This window comes from Belonocnema kinseyi, chromosome 9, assembly GCF_010883055.1.
Source record: "Belonocnema kinseyi isolate 2016_QV_RU_SX_M_011 chromosome 9, B_treatae_v1, whole genome shotgun sequence".
Classification (NCBI taxonomy): domain Eukaryota; kingdom Metazoa; phylum Arthropoda; class Insecta; order Hymenoptera; family Cynipidae; genus Belonocnema; species Belonocnema kinseyi.
The window spans coordinates 3029754-3051083 of record NC_046665.1 but is presented as its reverse complement, the minus strand read 5'-3'; the positions used below and the strand labels follow the sequence as shown (position 1 = coordinate 3051083).

The window sequence follows — 21330 nt, the reverse complement described above, 5'->3', positions numbered from 1 at the left end:
GTATTTTCTGAATTAAAAATAATTTTGAATGATTTTGAGGAGTATTAAATTCTGTTGGAAACGTCATGTCATTGTTTAAACAATTTTTCTTGGCAGTTTTCGCTTTTGTTAAGAATTAAAAAACTTTTAGTTATCGAAAAAAAACTCCTTGTGCAAATAAATATTGTTTAAACAAATACAAATTGATTAAAAATTAAAATAAATATATAAAAATTATGCAATCATTCAAGAAAACGTAGCATAGGATACTAATTCAAAAAGAAAGTTGATATATCTGGCTCCGTTTTTAAAAATTTTGAAAAAAGACAATAAATAATTGTTTAAATAATTACATAATTTTTTAAAGAAAAATTCACTAGTCCAAACAATGACAAATAAATATATTTCAATTAGAAAATACGATTCTTTTTTACATTTTTCGGGAGTAAATAAATGGTTAATGTGTACGTTGGGACCAATGAAGAGTTCGTCCTTTAATAAAATGTCCATTACATGAGTTTGCAGAGGCATTGAATACTACTGTTAGCTTGATTCTAAAGCAAGATCTAAAGCCGTTCAAATATAACATTGCCAAGTATCCAAAGCTCTTTAAAACTTCAGTTTTAGAATCTCCTAATGATATACTTTATTAGGCGGTAATCATACAATAAATCTTCCATTGTTAATTCGCTCATTTACCTCTTTATTAGGTATTTTGAGACGAGTTACTATTCGCAATATTGGACAAATACGTTCGTCCTGGATTTTTATCGCTGCATTATGTCACACGTTCTATGAAATCGAACTCTACCTTGAGTTGGAACGACTCAACACACTACTCTCACTATTACAATTTATGGGAAGCAAATATTGGCACTCACGCATTACAACAAACTTTACATTCAAAAGTCTCTAAAGGCCCAAAACCGTAGAGTATACATGAACATTATTCTTATTGTCATTACAAGATTGTGTGCTCAGAAGTTATAATAACCATACACACATCAACATAAAATAAAAGTTCTCCAAAAACACAAAATGGTAAAATATACTCATTCAAGCAGGAGCTTTAACCAGTCGTCCGCTCCTGGTACGCATTTTTGGTTTGTCAGTCGTTTCATCATCCTTATTTATGTCAATAAGATGCTCATTAGTAATATGAACTTTATACACAGGCTGCGATTCATTTATCGCCTCGATATGCTTTTCTTTCGCTTCTTTAAATTTCTCATTTGGTAGGGGACCATAAATCTCCAATGGAAATACTCGTTGCACAGCTCGAACTAATTCACTCGTGGCTGTTTTCAGCCTCACCAACTGCACTTTTTTATCCTTCCAAGGATAAACACTTATTATTCGAACTATAGGCCAATTCACCCTCTTTAAATTGTCGCTGCCTATCAGCATGATTTCTCCAACCTAAATTTTAACGATATACATTGACTTCTGCTGCTTCCTTGACAGCTGAATCAGGTACTCTGCTCGAAATCGTTGGCATAGGTTCTCAAGAACTTTTTGCCGATACCGAAACCTCTTCGTTCGGTCGGTGCTCTCCACCTAGTTCAGATCCATTAAGCCAGCCTCCTTAATATTTTCTTAAAACAATGCTGGTCTCAGACGTGCGATTTGCGAAGCAGCGTCTGACAGATAAGTAATTGGGCGCGAATTTATTACAGCCTCACAGTGACACAGAGTTTTGTCTATCTCCTAGTAGGAGGATATGAACTCCTAAGAACATCTTTGACTACATCATTATCTCCCACCAACTACCAAAACAGGATGCAGTGGGGGGGGGGGGGTCACTTCCATTAGATTCATCGAATCGTACTGAACCCGACGACTTTCTTGTAATTCCCTGGTCGTAGCAAATGGTTAGCTCCTTCAAAATTGGTGTCATTATCGGTGTAGACTATAATATGCCTGCCTCGCGTGGGCAATGAATCTCCTAAATGCTTCCAGGAATCCTGATGTTGACAATGATGTTACGCACTTGAGATGGATCGCTCTATAAACTGCACAGTAAAATATGCTAATCAAAGCCTTCTGCCCCCTCGTGAGTTACACGGGCTCGGCGTATTCTATTTCCAACACTGCAAATATTTTTGCTTCCTTCACTGGATTCTCTAGCAATAAAGATGGGGCTGCTTTCAAGTGAGTTGCCTTATGTCTCTTGCAGATTATGCACTTCTCGAGCATTGCTCGAGCAGCCTTCCGACCCGTAAGAATTCAAAACCGCTCTCGTAGATTACACAGCCACACAACAAAAAGTGTGCGGATCTGGCAACAAGACACACGTATTCCTATGGATTTTGGGGCGCTGAATTCAAATTCGGTATCAAAAATCACCCATCACGTCATGGTTGAGGCATAACCTCAAAAAATGATGAAAAATCATGCACTGAGGCAAATAAATTTCAAAATAATGCCAGTGATGCAAACTTTCACTTAAAAAACATGTCGACAACTGTGAAGAATCAACCCTTGCTGATATCAACTTATTTAACATAACTTTACCCAACAGAACCTGACCTCACCAAACCTGAATTAACAGAAATTTATTGAACTAGACGTAAAGCTCTGGAAGCATATTTTCCCAATAGCAAATGTGTGCTACATCGAATGGGTCAACTCGAACCTAACCTAGAAATAAATCTAACCTAGCCTAACCTAACCTAACCGCACGAAACACAATTAAACTGATTGTGTTGTCCCGTTGTGTTTGCGGTACCGTTTGAATCAGCTTTGGCTTAACTTGCAAAGAGGTCAAACCTGTTCTAACCTCAAAAAACCTGACCTAACCTATCCTAACTTAACTTCACGTAACACAATGAAACTCATTGTGTTGTCCCGTTGTGTTTGCGGTACCGTTTCATTCAGCTTCGGCTTAACCTGCATAGAGGTTCAACCTATCCTAATCTAACAAAACCTGACCTACTCTAACTTAGCTGAATGAAATTCAACCACACGTGTAGCTATGTAAGCGTTCGGTTCTCAGTCTTAAATGTGTGGTATATTTAATAGGTTAACTTGATCTTAACCTACAAATGAATCTAACTTAACAGAACCTAAAGAAATTTTGCTTAACGCAACACAACTTAACTTAAGTGTTTCCGTTGTAACACAATAAAATTCATTTCATTGTACTACAGGTGGTTAAAAATTTAGACGCACATTACTCATTTGAAGGAACTTAGAACTACAAGTAGAATTGACCCCATTTCAATTAACCTAACAATGTTTGTATCAATTAAAATGTAGAACTGTAACTTAAACATGCAAATGAATAAGAGTTTTATTCAACATTTTTTTCTCTCTGCTTTTCTTAGACTTAAGGGATATATTTATACTATCTTTCGTGTTTACATTTTATCTTGATTTTTATCGCAATTAAATTGATTTATAGGCCTACTTCAGTCTATTTTCTGCCTGCTATAATGTGTCCTTTCTTCTTCGAAGGAACGATGCAAAGGGTTACGCTTACGTTTAAGACCTACAATCGTTTCTCTTTTCAACATGAAGCAAAAATCAGCCATCATGACCTCGTCCCATCTACCCTGATATCGTTGTTCCATCACTTTTATGTCTTGATGAAAACGTTCCTCTTGTTCTTCGCTGAAATCACCAACATTTTCTGGAAACTTATCCAGATGGGAATCTAGAAAGTGAAGTTTTAAATTCATCAAGCAGCCTAACTTTTTGTAGTTTCTTATCATTTTCGCAATAATATTCTCGTAGTCTGGACTTTTTTTGTTACCGAGAAAATTTGCGTTTACTGCTTTAAAACTTTCCCAAGTGTCCATTTCAATTTTCGTCATGTGGCTCACGAAATTAGTATGTCTTGTCAATTTTCGAATCTGTGGTCCATCAAAGACTCCTTCTTTCAATTTAGCGTCTGAAACATTAGGGAATTCTAGGGATATATAATTATAGCATTGTTCGTCCTTGTCTAACGCATTGAAAAATTGCTTCATAAGCCCAAGCTTTATGTGGAGGGGTGGTAGTAAAATTTTTTCTGGATCAACGAGGCTTTGGTTGATGATATTATGAAAACCACGTTTGAATGAATCTCTTGAAGGCCAATGTTTTTTGCTGTAAGGATTGGCTCGATCTCTGCTATTCCACAGCCATATAAAGCATGGTTCTCTGGTGAAACCCGATTGTTGGCCTAATATCATTGTTATGATTTTGAGATCACCACATATTTGCCATTTGTGATTCGCCTTAGTGCTGCGTTTTGACGAATCAATGTCTTTGGCTCTAGAAGATTTCTTCTTTTTAGAAATGAAGCGGCAAATTCAGCGCCATCTTTCGGTAATCCAAGATCTCTAATAAAATCATTCAGTTCTAGTTGCGACCCTAATATTGGAACCTTCAAATTCATTTTATGCACGCCATATTCGTCATCTTTTTCGTCATTTTCATCGGAATCATCAGAACTGTTTTCTGTTCTATCACTGGTTTCACTACCGTCTCCATGACACTGACTTTCAACTTCCATTCTATCATCTTCTAAAGCGCTTAAATCAGTCTGGCCTGTATTTTTATTGATTTCAATTGCTCTTGTGACTGTGCACAACTTAATGTACGAAATGTTACGGTTTTTTCCATGTGGTTGGTGTAGAGTACTTGCGGTACTTTTCGTTGTTTGATTTTTTTAGACGATACAACATAAGTCTGCAGGAATTGCAAATGACGTGAGGAACCCATTTTTTTCTTGGTGCAGCAATTTACGGTCAAAACAATTTTCGTAAAGACTTTTCACTTCCTCGTCGATTGATTTTCGTAAACTGCTCACTTCATATTTACTGCAAATGTAACAGAATGAATCTGAGCTATTTTTGCAGGCATGCGATTGAGAAATGCTCGCGGTTTTTTTTCCTCGTAGCATGAGACTCTACACCAACTAAGTGATCCATTGATGAAGAGCTACAGTTGCATGATGACGACGTCGAAGAGCCCGCTTTCCCACCCTGACCAGACGCCGATACTAGGGTTTTTCCCTGCATCGTAATACACTTTTTACCTGTGTCTGCCATGATGGCATGAACGCCGTTTACCCAGGGACTCAACCAATGTGGATCCGTTGCCCACCGTCACCACGTGGAGGTACCCTGGTTACAGACACAGGCGAATAATGCTAGCAACAAGCGGTTACGAAACTCCAGACATTTATTACTATTAATGTCAAAATATAAAAGTACGCAAGAACAGAGTTGCCAGCGTAATCGGTTAGGTTAGATCAGGTTTTGTTAGGTTAGGATAGGTTAAACCTCTATGAAGGTTAAGCCGAAGCCGAATGAAACGATACCGCAAACACAACAATTTATTTCTAGGTTAGGCTCGAGTTGACCCATTCGATGTAGCACACATTGCTACTGGGAAAATATGCTTCCAGAGCTTTACGTGTAGTTCAATAAATTTTTGTTAATTCAGGTTAGGTGAGGTCAGGTTCTGTTGGGCAAAGTTATGTTAAATAAGTTGATATCAGGCAAGGGTTGATCCTTCACAGTTTTCGACATATTTTTGAAGTGAAAATTTGCATCACTGGCATTATTTTGAAATTTATTTGCCTTAGTGCATGATTTTTCGTCATTTTTTGAGGTTATGGTTCAACCATGACTTGATGGGTGATTTTTGATACCGAATTTAAATTCAGCGTCCCAAAATCCATAGGAATACGTGTGTCTTGTTACCAGATCCGCACACTTTTTTTTGTGTGGCTGTGTTATTTAATGTAATGTAAATCAAGGTTTTAAAGCGGATTAACCCCGATTCATCCACAAACAAATTTAAGACACTTATCCTCTAGGTACCAAACTTCCCTCTTTCCTCGAAGGTAATTTCAGGCAGTTGTGGATAACCCGTTTTACCTAACCTGTCATTATATTATAATATTACAATGGCCGACTAAAATGTTCCGCGTCTTTTTCTTGACACGTGTGGAAATGCACGACCTCTTCGTTACTTTGGCTGAGATTGCGCCCTTATCATCATCAGCTGAATATTCTCCAGAATTTAAAGTCGAAAATCGAGCGAAAAGCGTATTATTCGAAAAAAATTTCTCGGCTTCTGCCACAGCTTATTGAAATTTAAAAAATGTAAATTACTTGTGAAAACATGTGCTTTTAGACAGTATTTTTTTCTTCGTGCTACTTTTTTTACATTGTCAAATTTGTCATACCAAATTCGTGAAATCTACAGATTCCGAGGCGGATTTGCCCTGCACTGTTAGAAAAAAGTCGCTGAATCACACTGATAAGTGAATGTTTTTCGCTCTACAACTGAAGCGTGTTATCCCACGTCTCTATAGGTGCGAAGTTCGGTGTCGGACGTGAGAGCGTACCAGTTTCATCTCAACCAGTGCGAGTACTGACAGTTCTTGCATCGTTCTGGTGTTACATGTTGCGTAGGCCAGCCTAGTGTAGAGCCGAAAATGCACGAGCAAGAACTTGAGCCCCCCGACTTCACGATTCGTTTTCGGTGGCTAACTGGCCATTGTGAGGAGTTTCTAAGGTATAGTAACTGAATTTTGCAGGAAGTCAAGAAAATGAAAGTTCATGCAATTTTTCTATGTTATATAATTATAGAAAGATATAAGGAACTTAATTCTTAATTCTGGTTTTTCGTTTGTTCGTTTTGGTTCGAGTTTGGTCGTTGGATTCTTGTTTTGTTTAACAGGATTTTTCATCAATTTGATTATTGGACGTTAAATGGGATTTTTAATTTATATTTTGGTCTAATTTAAATTTCGTCAATTTTAATTCTTATTAAACCTTCTTGCACAATTTTGTTGGACAATTTTTTTAAAGTTTATGTTGGTTTACAAAATGTGCTTTCAAATTTGTGTAAGTTTAACAGATATTGAGGAATTTTAAAACGATTTGAAAATAAATAAATCTTATGAAGATTTTTTTTTGTTTAATTTTCTAAGGTTTCACGGAAATGAAAAAAACTCTTTTAGGTTCCTAGCAATAATTAAAGTGAATTTTTTATTGCCAAATTATTTTCCTAATATTTGTGTAAACATTTTTAATGATTTTTTATTTTGAAAAATGAACATCAAAAGAAAATTAAAGAAGACATTTGAACACATTAAACGATTTTCTAAAATTTCGAAAAAGAGTGTCGAAGGTTTTAAAAGCAAAATGTTTCAATTCGCTATGATTAAAAAGTTTTAAAAATGTAAATAATCGAATAAATTCAAGAAATATTTAGTACAATTAATGAAATTCAAAAATAATTTAAACTTTAGAAGTTTTGGAACGTAGGATAAACTTATTTAAAAAGCAGAACAATCTAAAAATTCTTGTAGAAAAAAAAAAAGATGCGCCTAGAAATTGTGTACAATTGTCAGCCTTTAAAAATAAAATTCTAATGATTTTTTTTTAAAAAGTACTTTCAGCGCATTTCTTCTCAGGCTGAATCCCCGCTTTTAATTGCAAGAGGTCCAATTATATTTAATAAAAATCAATAATGAAATAAATTTGGAAAAATTCAAAAAGAAGACACATCCCTGTATGATTAAAGATATAATTTGTTTACTTAGAATAAGTTCTATGCATTTAAAAAAAAAAGTTTATTTTAAGTACATATAAAATTAGTTAAACTATTTCTAAAAATTAGAAACATTTAAGAATTATAGTTTTGAAATGCACTTAAATTTTAAGATTTTCGTTTTTAATTTTGATAAGATATAATAGATATATATATGTAAAATAAATCAATTACAATAAAATTCGATAAACAAAGGACTTTCACACTTTTTTTGCGAAAAAGAGATTCCTCAATTCTCAAGAGTAAATAGTAAGGAAACTGACGTCAATTAAACATTCATAATTATTGAAAGATTTTAATTTTTCCCTTAAGTACAATAGACTTATCATTTGATAAAAATGTGGTGAAAATTTTTCTTTGAAGGTGGTGTGATCTGCTTTATGTTTAGGGCAAAATCATATGCTGAAAAACGATAAAAGAAATATATATATTTCTGAAACTGGTCCATAAGGTTAAAGCCAAATCTGTACAACCGTTTGTTAACATTTTTGGAATTTTTTTGGTTTAATTTGAAAGGAGCATTTACATAGTGTTTTTCTAACTAATGGAGATATTACAACAAAATTCAGGAATATTTATAGAATTATGACTATTTTTCATTTTTAAAATTAATGTATACAGAGTATAGTTTTTATATGGAATTTCACGACGGTTTTTTTTTACCATGTTTGATCCTAGGGCAGAATCAACGAAAATATTCTAAACGTATGTTCCTTATTTATTATGATACTATACAAAAAGGTAGTTTTAGAATGGTCTTCTACTTTTAAAATCACGAGATATTTCTTCATAAAATAAAATTTGTTAAATATATTTTAAAATTATTCACAATTTCAATCATTTTACAATGGAAATCTAATTGTAAACACTAAATTTTGTAATAATGAGATAAGTATTTTAAGACATTACATGTTTCGTAAAATTTACATATATTAAGAATTTTTAAAGTTGAAAATTTAACGATTTTGTTAAACTTCTTTTTAAAATTATTTTTGCAGTTGAAAATGCATCCTTTTCTAATAGAAAATGATTCTTCTCTTTAAAAAATTGATTTTTTGGTTCATAATTTAAAATTTTTGTTCAAAATTCGATTTTTTTAGTTAAAAAATAATTTTTTATACTGAAAATTTAACTGTACAATTTTTAGTTCAAAATTTTTGTTTTGTTGAAAATTTAACAATTATTAACAATAAATCATAAACCTTCTTTTCTTTTGGTCTAAAATGGTTAACAGTGAAACCATGCAAAATTCTTAACAAATTGTTACAAGTTTTAGTTATTTGTGAATCGCTTCAAAATTTCTAAACATGTCCTAAACTCACTCAAATTGGAAAGCAAATTTTGTTAACTAACATAAACTTTAAACAAAATTATGCAACAAAATTGCGCGAGAAGGCTAAACAAGAATTGAGTTCTTGTTTTTTTTCTAAAATTATATGTAACAAGGTAAAATTGAAAAAATTTTCTACACACTCGTTTACACCCCTTTTAAATTTTTTACAAAATAATAAAAAAATGTTATGGTCTTTTTTCAATTTTTTTTAGAATTCATTCCATCCCACTTGTGGTAAAAAATGTTTGTTTTTTTTTAAATTTAAAATCCAGCTATATGTTTAAAAATGTAACTATTCTGTTGTAAATTCGATTTTTTTTATTCAAAATATTTTTCAGTTTAAAATTCATTTTTTGCATCGAAAATTAAACTTAAATCTTAAAATGTACCTATTCTATTTTTGGTTAAATACTTATTTTCTAAGTTTAATATTCATTCTTAAAGTTGAAAATTTAACGATTTTGTCGAGATTTTTTTAAAAGTATTTTTTCAGTTGTGAATTCATCTTTTTTTAATAGGAAGTAATTGTTTTGAATAAAAATTGATTTTTTGGTTGATAATTCAATTGTTTTGTTGGAAATTCGATTTTTTTTAGTTGAACAAATATTTTCTTATACTGAAAATGAACCATTCGCAGTTAAAAATTGGTCTTTTTGGTAGAAATGTATTCTTCTTGTTTAAAAATTCATCTACTTTTATTAAATATTCATTTCTTTGGTTAAAAATGCATGTATTGATCGAACTTCTTTTATTTTTGTATAAAGCGGTTGAAAGTTTATGTAGTTTTTTGGAAATTAAGCTAATATAATGAAAAATTTTTGGTTGTAAATTTATTTTTTAAAATGATAATGTAACCGTTTTGCGTTGAAAATTGATCTATTTTGTTAAAAAAATTTTTTGTTGTTTTCAAATTTATTTATAAAATTTTTAATTTCTGTTTTCTGTAGGAAATTATTGCTTTTAAAATTAAATTATTTGTTTGCAAATTCGATTTTCTGCTTGAAAATTTAAAAATTTGTTTGAAACTTTGATTTTTTGGGTTTGATAATTGTTTTTAACTGACAATGTAATTATTAAATTTTTCCTTGAAACATTATTTTTCAGTTGAAATTCAACCATGTGGTTGAAAATTCATGTATTTTATTGCAGTTTTATCTTTATTGGATAAGTCCTTTTGTACGTAAATTCATTTCTTTGGCTGAAAATTGGTCTATTTTGTTGTAGATTTAATTGTTTTTTTCTTTGAAATTAATTTTTTTAATGCAAATTTAATTGTTCCATTTTTTATTAAAAGGAATTTTTTTTAATAAAAATTAATTAATTTTGTCGAAAATTCCATTTTTTTATCTGAAAATTTAACTAGTCCATTTTTGATTTAATGCTTATTGTGTCAGTTTAAAATTCCTTTCTAAGGATGAAAATTGAACAATTTTGTTGACATTTTTTTTCTTGAAAAATTATCTTTTTGATTATAGATTTATCTTCTAACTTCTTTAGCTCGCAGAAGCCTACACAAGTTAACTGCGCTTGCGCGCAAAGCAACTTATCGGTGTTAGTTTTCGCACCATATATTGTCGATTGTATGTTTATACCACTCTAACCTCAAAATCTCAACTTTAACAAGATTTTTTCCCCTTTTGTGGTATTAAATACTGTTCGATATTTATGTGAAAGGTGATTTTTAGCGAATGAGACTTTTCTCACACACTTCGCTAGTGCGGAAAACGTCTCATTCCCTAAATATAAACCTTTCACACACGTATCAAAATGTAATATTCTCGCTCCAGCTTAGTATTTGATTCCACACTTTCCAGTGAAACTTTAAGTTTATCTTAAGACTTTCACATTTCCTCGGTGTGATTTGTTAGTATTTTTAACACTGGGAAGTTGAGGGTTAGTAAATTTACCAACTTTACACCGGAGAAGTGTATTTTAGTAGAAGAAATGCTTTTTCGTACCAAAAAAGATCGCACCGTATTATTACAGCTTCGCTCTTCGGTGTGACGTTGTACGAACTTTTTCTAAAAGTGTGACGGAGCGCGTAACGTACACTGATTCGCGGAACTATTTGTCAATGACTCACGTTGAATGTAATTTGTGCTTTTTGGCCGTTGGTATTTTTTCTTTATACCATGTACTGTCGGAAAGAAGCCTTTCTTAAACAGAACCTCTTTCATTTCTGCAGCAAAATGTATGTGTACCAAAAAAATTAGAAAGTTATGGACGTAAAAGTGAAATAAAAATTATTTCAAAAAAAATAAACTGATTTATTCACATAAAATTTCCATTTGTGTATATACATATGTTGTAATAGAGTCTACTATACAATAACATTGCAACTATTATGTCTAAATTTAATCTTCAGTCTCGCATTCGTATAGGTAAAATTGATGATTGATAGAAAACATAAATATTCATCGTGGAATTGAAGAAGGTTCTGTTTGAGAAAGGCTTCTTTTCGACAGTACATGGTATAAAGAAAAAATAAAGATAGAAATAGGGATAGAGGTGGATAAGCGAAGAATTTGTTTCCATAGAACTATTAGGATTCAGAAGCATAGGGCTATCTTATATTTCAGGAAAGACGAAAAGGATTCAATTAGATAGGAATATAAGGATTACAAATTTAGATAACATTTTATATTGTAGAGTAGACAGACGAGGATGGAAAAGGATATAGGTGGATAAGCTGTGGATACATTTAGGTAGAAAGATCTTATAGAAAAAGTTTATATGTAATTATGTCACTGGTAAATTCCTATTAGCTCACTTTAAAGAAATGTTCAAAAAGTGATTTCTGATTATAATTTCTACTAAGGTTCCTCTTAGAACCCATTACAAATATTTCTAAAAATGAACTGCGAACCGATATCCCTTTAAGAAAATATTACAACATCTTACTTTCCACGATTCTGCTTTATATCCACTTAATACTGAAACTGCAATCTAAGAGGCTTCTAAACAGATTCTAACGATTCCTAATGGCTATTTTGACAAGGGATCTCAATGATACGCTATTTGAAATTAAATTGCTAAAATTACATGTCGTGATAATTAATTCTTAGAAAAATATTTTGAAAATACACTCATACAAAATATACGAGGTGTGTTCAAAAAGTAAGGTGACTTTTCAATTTTCGCGGGCTACGTACATTCAAGTTTTAAATTTTTTGTTTTGTTGTGTTGATACACGCGTCACTAGCATATGTTCACAGTTTTGACTATATAGCTCGTGTTGTTTTTCTGGCAGAGGCGTAAAAGGTTAGAAGGTTTTGGTGTGCTCGGCGATTTTCTTCTTTCGAAAAAAATGGAGCAAAGAGTTTGCATTAAATTTTGTGTGGAAAATGGAATCCAGTGCTCTAAAACTCTTGAAATGTTGACAGTTGCGTACGGTGAGTCTACTTTGAGTAAGAAAAATGTGTATAAGTGGTAAAAGCTGTTCCAAGAAGGCCGAGAGGATCTCGAAGACGAACCTCGCCCTGGACGTCCCAGCACGTCAACAACAGATGGAAACGTTCAAGCAGTGGAAGAAATGGTGTTGAAAAATCGCCGAATTACCATCAGAGAAGTTGCTGAAGATGTTTGCATATCGGTTGGCTCATGTAATGCTATCTTTTCGGACGTTTTGGGCATGAGACGTGTGTCAGCGAAATTTGTTCCAAAACTGCTTAATTTTGATCAAAAGATCCATCGCATGACCATCGCTCAGGAGATGTTGAATGAAGTTAATAATGAACCTGATTTTCTCAAAAGGGTTATAACTGGGCATGAATCGTGGGTATATGGTTATGACGTCGAAAATAAAGCCCAATCGTCTCAGTAGAAGCATCCTGAGTCTCCAAGACCGAAAAAAGCACGTCAAGTTCGGTGAAATGTGAAGGTTTTGCTCACTGTCTTCTTTGATTACCGTAGCGTAGTGCATCAGGAATTCTTACCACAAGGTCGTACGGTCAATAAGGAGTATTACCTTCAAATTATGCGCCGTTTGCGAGAAGCGATACGCAAAAAACGTCTGGAAATTTGGAAAAATAATTCGTGGCTTTTGCATCACGATAATGCACCTGCTCATTCATCGTTGCTTGTGAAAGATTTTCTGACCAAAAACAGCACCACAGTCATGCCTCAGCCTCCATATTCACCGGATTTGGCCACCAGTGACTTTTTTCTTTCCCAAAACTGAAGAGACCCATGAAAGGACATCGGTTTCCAACGATTGAGGAGATAAAAACTGCATCGCTGAAAGAACTCAAGGCTATACCACAAAATGATTATCAGAAGTGCTTCAATGATTGGAAAAAGCGTTGGCACAAGTGTATTATATCTAAAGGGGGATTACTCTGAAGGGGACAACATAAATATTGAGGAATAAATGAATATTTTTTGAGAAAACCATAAAGTCACCTTATTTTTAGAACACACCTCGTATGGTCTACAGTCTTGTAACGTCCCGGTAACAACGAGTTGATTGGGACGCATAGATTGGTATTAAGAAAAACGCACATTTTAATGCCTTGAAATGCGTATCAATTGCATTTTTGTCCAAAAAATAATTAAAACGCATTGCATGGCATACAATTTCGCGGTTCGCCGCGTATCATTGAATGGCATTAAATTGCATAAACTCATAGGCATTACAAGAAAATCAATGTAATGCCTTCAAGTTCATGCGCATTAAAAATGATTAAAACGAAACGAGTTTTATACAGTGAAGCACATTTAATGGTATTTCGGACAAAAATTAAATTTTGTAAGCATTTAAAGGCATTCAAATGTCAATTTTTTGTAATGCAAGTCTATGCGTTCAAATCAACCATTACTGGGATATCAGTTGCAAGGTCTCTTTTAGCCTAATAATTTTCTATCGAAATTCATATTGATTCATTTAATTATCCCAACAGGTCCCCATCAACACATAAAATGTCACCATGGGTAAGAAGAGTATTTCTAAACTGGATGCCTCGGATATTAATGATGCGAAGGACGCCATATTCCACTCCAGACTACGATGATACTTGTCTGGATAGCGGCTACACAAATGAAGTTGACTTTAGGTATAGTATCATATTCTCTACAGCACAAACGCCTTTAGATCTTTTTGCAATCGGGCTCCATGAAACGTTCACTACCTTATCTACATTACCGAACTTTGATTTTTAATGTAAATGCATTCTATGTGTTAAGCGAATGTAATCCAAGCATTCTGTCTTCAGGACCCCATGCAAAATAATAATAACACGCAAATTGCCAAAGAACCAACCCTTGTTACAGTACAATCTTCCATACTTATTGATATAATTTTATCAGCCTTATCTTATTAAAGGAAGCGTTTGAGTATACTAAAATAACTGAATGCCAGTGATCACTGTTTTGCTTATTTCACGTAATAAATACCGATATAAAATATTTTTAAATATCAATCGGTACTTCCGTTTTTAATAGAAGTATACACTGCTTACTTTAATTGTGTAAAATTACTATAAGCACCATACTAATATAAATAATACTTAGTAACTGAAAAATATTTCATGCTAGTATTCATTCAACAAAATAAGGTTACTGAATCAAAAAGTTAAAGCTAATAGAAGGGACAGATGTCTGTGGTTGAGGTTAATTTTATTTGTTGTAAAAGAGGTTTATAGGGTATCCAGCAATCACGAAGCGTGTAGGAAGCGCTGCTATCTCTATGCCGACTAGCCAAGTCCAAAGCCACGCTTCAAAATCTGACTATCGTGTGTCAAGAGCCAAAATACGCTCTGTATTCCTAATCCAGAAACGTGGAAACGTTATGGACGTTAGAATCATGTTTACTTCTATAAAAAATGTTCCCGGTAAGAACGAGATGATTAGGCTGCATAGACTGGCATTAAAAAAACGATATTTCAATGCCTTTAAATGCGTACTAATTGAATTTTTGTCCAAAATGCCGTTGAATGCACTTCACTATATAAACTCGCTGCGGTTCAATAATTTTTGATGCCTGAAAACTTCAAACAATTATAGTGATGAGCTTGTAATGTCTATGAGTTTATGTAATTTAATGCCAATCAATGCTACTCGACTAACCGCCGAATTGTATGCCATGCGATGCCACTCAAGAACTCAGTGTCAAACCGTGTCAATGCCATTTAATGCTGTTGATAAAATATAGAAAAGAATCCATTCCAATTTAGGCAAAAATGCAATTGTTGCCAATTTAAAGGCATTGAAATGTCCGTTCTTTTTAATTCCAGTAGAAGCGTCATAATCAACTCATTGTTACGGGCCTTGTTCGTTAAAGCGGTCAAAGCTCAGGGTAAAAGTTGTATGCAGAAATGAATATGGTGGCGACAAACTGTTATCGCTCAAGCTATGTAAAGCATCAATATTATTTGCTTGTTAATTTTTTTTTCTTTACATGAGTTTCTTCCCCTGAATCATGTTAACATCACGCTTAGCTATAAAGTCACACGTCCCTCATTTGGTACATAATGCACTATAACTGTTGAAAATGAAAAACCATAATGGAAAAATAGAAAAATAACCTATTATAATTAGGATAGAGTTTTATTATATAGTGGAGCCCGTCAAACTGCTTAATTCTTATCACCCAGGCTTCAAGTACTCTGGAAGATAATATCGGTCAAATGTTGATCCTAGTTATATTTCGTGTCCATGCTGATGACACGCAATTTATAAAGAAGTTTTTCCAATCGGAGCTGACTTTTCATGGGTCGACTCATTCATAAATTACTTCTCCGGGCCCACGATAGACGATTTCTCGTTTTTCAAAGTCGCGCGTTTCGCAGGACGATGCAGACAGCATCCAATTTCAACAACCTGTGAGATACTTCCAATCAAATAATACAATGTTTTTATACTAGTTTTGTTGATCGTTTAAACTTAGACTAACGCAGATTTTTTTCTCGTATCTCTATGAAATGACTAGTGTATCACTTGATCAACAAAAGTAACATCAACAAATTAATAATGCCCTAAAACTTATATCAATACCGTCCTGAAAGCATGCTCTTCAAAACTCTATAAATCTGTTCTTATTTCGGTTGGCAATCAGTATCTCTGCGTAATGCTTATTCAAACCTAATCTTACCTGGGTTAAATGACACCAAAATAGAAGTGAAATCGCGCGCTAGAATCATTTTTCTGATAGTTAGATCTTTTTAGCCCTTTGAAGATTATGTAACAGCGAAGTATATGAGTGTTGGCATACCGAGGAATAGATTCAATAATTTAATAATATGAGATAACCAGCCACATGTTTTCCTTTATATAATCCTTCTTGAATTTTTCTTCCATCTATGGAGTTTTTGAGATACATTATTTGCCTAATTATAAAGAAATCATCTTAAATGGATTTTTCATATTTTTTTTCGCTAACTTTACAACTAATTCTAGTTATTTTATTATTTGACATTATAAGGTCAATTTACGGCTCTTGTTAAATTGATAAATTAGCTTAGTATATACTGAAGTTCCAGATGGGCGCTTCATCTTTACAGTATTAATTATAAATCTCGAGCCTTGCAAGAACACCTCATACACGAAAAATTCAGATATAATAATATCGAAGTATAACATGATACGATGTAATAGTACAAAAAAATGTATTTCTTTTTAGTTTCCGAGATAGTATAAGTGATTATCCACTCGACCTAAAAGAAAGCCCTGATGGATTTGAAAGCGTTACTTCAACCTACAAAAATATTAGGGAAGACGAAGGTCGGCATATTCCTCATGCGTCTGGTAAGTCATTACATATTATAGTTTACTTTTGATTACTAATTTTTTGCAGCTACTAATTATCTGTATGCCTACTTATTCGTTATATTCAGCCTTTTTCTCCAAGTGTGATGAATAGCTTGTTATTTAAAGACTGTTTTAGGTAGCATCAGATCAAGAAGTCTTGAAAATTGCAGAAAATGGTGTCCACAACATAAGGAAATCAGGAAATGTAATAGTGTCAATTTAAAATTTTAATTAGGTTCCATTAGTCGTATTTGACTTGTAAGCTACGGATAAAAGGACTAAATTGAACTCAGTGAAACTCAAATCTGGGTGGACAAAATATACAAGTAACAAGTTTATTCTATCGTAGTTCAATACAGACTGACTCCTCACCAAAGTTTGAGATAGATGTCGCTCCAGAATGCGACAAATTCAAATTTTAAAATAATTACTACAGACTTATTTGTCTCAATTCAAAAATTAAGTACTTCGTCACTAAAGTTCCACAGGTTAAAAAGATGCAGTTTTGCCTCATTTTGTGAATATAGGTAGAAGAAACAAGAAATCATCTGCTGCGGCTCCGTTGGCGTAATTGGTCAAGGGGATTTATCAGAGTTAAAAAACGGGATTCCATTTTACAGCCGCAATTTATAATATTGGTTTCTGATTTTTTGCACATGGCATCTAAATATTATTCTATTTTGCTGGCCAACGCTGATTTTTGGAAAGAATGTTAATATTTTGTTTTGCAATCAAACAAAGAGAGAACAATATAGTAAAATTGCAGTGACAATCAGTCTTAGCTGTATGTGGATTCTTGCAGGACTCTTAAACACCCTCGTGAAATTCACGAGTCAGACACCCTGGAGTGCATCGAATTGCTCGTAACGAATGACCCTTTCATTATTATAAGAATTAAGTCAGTTACAAAAACTCAAATTGCTATATGAAAGCATAAATTCATTCACTTTTAATGAGCAGAATTAATTTATTCATACAATATGAAGAAAGCGACAAAAAGATTCATGCAAATCGGTTAATATTGATAGTAATCATAACCTATTTGCATTTTACTTCATTCAATTATTATATGTTTACTCAAAGTATCAGAAAATCGAAATTGTTCATAAAATCATAATTTACTATATAAAAAAGGTCGAGAAATAGTCAAACATTGTAATTTATGTTAAAATTGATGTTTTGTTTCATGAAAATGCTTAAAATTATTGTAAACGTCATTGTCAGTTACAATTTTTATAAAACAACAATCGTGATTTTCATAAACAATTTTTTGCAAAAATTTAAAATTCGTCTTTTTTTATATTTCGGGTTTTTCTTTATCATCTGAATTAGTATACATATTCTTAAAACTAATATATGTTTGATTATATTTCTTAAAGTATAACGATGTTTTATTTTAAAAAATATAAGTAAATATAAAACCAAGTTTGACGGAATTTTTATATATTTTCAAAAAATTCAAATTTTTTTGAACAAAATTTGTTCTTATCTGGAAATACTTTACATTATTGTCACGTCCTGTGACATATTATAACTATATTATTTACACTTATAATACTAATCGTCGCTAAATTTATACGTATAATTTATATTAATAATTTTGAAAGAAAAGAATTATGTTCTTGTAAAAACGCACACACTCGTGCATATTTATTATCATCCAGTATGTTGATGTCAATATTTTACACATCGCTGTACAAACAACACAGTTTGTACATCTTTACTTTCAATACACCTCCAAAATACAATGCCGCTGTTCATAAAAGTCAATCACGAAACATTAAGGAGGGTGGCACAATAACTATTTCTTTGGACTTAAGGTGCTGCACCCCCGATTCTACGTCTTCAGATATAGACACTCGGATATATGAAAATCAATTGATTTTAATTATTACGTGCCCACGCTGTCAAGCGTTTGGTTGCAAAATTTTTGGTTGCGATCACAATGGAATCTAACATATATTGCGGGTGCTTAGGAGAACGAACCCGTAAGTTATATAGCTGTGAAAAAATTTCTTATCATAACGCCATGAAAAAAACTCATTTCTATAAAATGCGATAAACAAAAATATATCTCAGTAAACACTGCAGAAAAATACATATTGGTAAACGCTGTGCAAAAAACACGTCTCGTATAAATACTGTGGGTAGAGAGGAAAAAGGGCCATATGTTGTGGATAGGGAGAGACAGGTTATATACAAATAGGAAGGAATGGTGCTGGGAGGAAGAATTAAAAGAATTAAGGAAAAAAGAAAAAAGTCTTGAGAAAGGTAAGCGCGAGAGGGAAGAAAAAGAGTCTAGAAATTAATCATAGGGATTTCCAAACGGCAAAGGGGAAACAAAGTGAAGAGGAAAGAAAAGGGAAGGGAAGAGAGAAACGTGAAAATAGCTTTCTGGAATGTGTCAGGTTTGAAGAACAAGAATGAAAGGTTTTAGGAGGAGTTAGAAAAGTGGCATATGATTATGATGAGTGAAACTTGGTTAGGTGAGAAGGACTGGAGATGAGGAAGGGGCGATCACATTCATAGGAAAGGGAGCCACAGTAATAGACAACATCTTGGTTAAAGAAAGAATTCGACATATGATAGGGAGTATGAAGGTAGGGAATGAGATAGGGTCCAAGAGTTTCGCGGTCATAGCGACACTCAAAAGAGGCGTCAGTAAGCGCGGCAGAGGGCGAAAGGAGAAAGCGTGCGATAGAAACACGAAAATGGGAGTCTGGGGTGTAGATAAATTAAAAGAGTTTAAAGAAAACATGGGAAAGGAGAAGGCTAGGTATAAAAAAAGGAGGCTGGGTACTAACGAACAAAGATTAGGGGGAAAGAGAGGCTGATGGGACGAGAAATGCTGCGAAAATAAAGAGAAAATGAAAGAGTGTGTATGAAACTGGAGAAAAGGGGAAATGGAGGTGGAGTATAACAGGAGGAAAAAAGAATATGAGAAGATGCTGGAAAGAAGAAGACAAAGGGAAAAGGAAGAATATAAAGCAGAATTAAAAAGTGATAAAAAAAGGTAGGGTATAGGATGTGATACATAGGGATAGAGGGGAAAGGAAGGGTGTTAACAATGAAATAGAAATGGAGCAATGGACGGCTTATTTCAAGGTTCAATTAGGGGGAGAGCAGAAATAAGATCAAAGGGTAAAAGTGTAGGATGGTCCAAGGAGAAATGGAGAAAGGGAATGAGGTAACAATAGAAGAAGTGGATGAGGCAATAATTAGGCTAAAACGAAACGATGAAGTATGGAAGAGAAGGGATGGGATGTAGTAGATCTGCAACAAGGTCTTGAAAGGGGAAGGTTCGCCGTAAGAGTGGATGACGAGACTGGTGGTACCGCTTGTCAAGAAAGAGGACGGAAAGAAGGTAGAGGAATACAGAGGGATCACTCTAATGTCAGTCGGCTACAAAATATATGCAGAAATCTTAAGAAAAAGATCGCAGAGTCAGATAAAACAAAAGGAAAGTATCCCACATAATCAGACAGGATTTAGAAATGGAATGGGAACTATAGACAACATTTACGTACTTAACTACTTAGTTAACAGAAATTTAGGGAGAAAGAAAGGAAAACTTGTCGCTTTGTTCATAGATTTCAAAGCAGAATTTGACTCAGTGAACAGAAAAGTGCTATGGCAGGCAATATAAGAGAGGGGTATAGAGAAAAATTGGTGAAGAGGACATGACCGGACAAAAAGTGGAAATTGTGGAGGAGTTCTGTTACCTAGGTTTTTGGTTTGAGGCAGAAGGGGGAAACGAACTGCAGGTGAGGAAAAGAATTGAGTGTGCAAGTAAAGTAATGGGCCAAGTATGGGGAATAGGAAAGAGAAGGTTCAAAAACGATTAAAGAATGAGGATCTGGTTGTTTGATGCGTTGGTTTTAGGCGGTGTTGTGTTATGGTGTAGAGATCTGGGGATGGAAGGAACATAGGAAAGTAAAGAGCATGCATGAGCGATTTTTGAGGTGAATACTGGGGGTTAGCTGGAGTTGCCCAGGATACATGTTATGAGAAGATTTAGGTAGAGAAAATATGGTTACTAGACAAATTAAGAGAGGCTGGAGGTTGTAAGAGAATCTAAAAAGGGGAGAGGGAAGCAAAATAACACAAGCATGTTTGGGCGGAATTCGGAACAATGAAGCGAGAGGCAATTTGGGAAATTCAAAATGGGAGGAAGAAAGGAGAAAAGTGAGAAGGATTTGTAATATGCGAAAAGGGGTTATGGAGTGGCAGGACATAGAGTTAGAGCTATAGTTACACATGGAGAAGAGAGATGGACAAAGATTATAGATTGGAGGTACAATAGATGGTATATGATAGTCAAAGGGTTGACGGAACTAGAATATCTGCAAAATATAAAAAAAGAAGAAAAATGGAGTAGAGATGTATGGTTTAGAATGAGAGACGGAGTAAGAGAATGCAGATATTAGATGGATGAAGAGAAGAATTGATGTAGAGTATGTGGATACGAAATGGAGTCATGGGAACATGTATTAGAAAGCTGCGTTTTTATGGTAAAAGGAAACGGAAGCCTTGGAAGCTCGCTCATTTTAAGAATTAATTTTAGAACTGTTACTATTGTTCATCATATCTTATTCGAAAGAGTAGAATGTAAGTAGTAGTTAAGTTAGACTAAAGATGGAATTGTAAATATATGTAAATATATGTTTCGACAATTCGATTTTATCAGTATCATGAGCAATTATTACAATAGTAAACAGTAA

General features: G+C 33.5%; 1 protein-coding gene across 5 annotated transcripts in view; it reads left to right on the top strand.

The window, feature by feature from the left end:
* LOC117180926 (acetylcholine receptor subunit beta-like 2) overlaps positions 1 to 21330 on the top strand; it is a 562005-nt gene that overhangs the window by 402869 nt on the left and 137806 nt on the right. For all 5 annotated transcript variants that reach the window (XM_033373559.1, XM_033373558.1, XM_033373561.1 and 2 more), the window contains 2 exons: positions 13765 to 13917; positions 16482 to 16606. In XM_033373559.1, coding sequence (XP_033229450.1) covers positions 13765 to 13917; positions 16482 to 16606 — 278 coding nt within the window. The remainder of the gene's footprint in view (positions 1 to 13764; positions 13918 to 16481; positions 16607 to 21330) is intronic.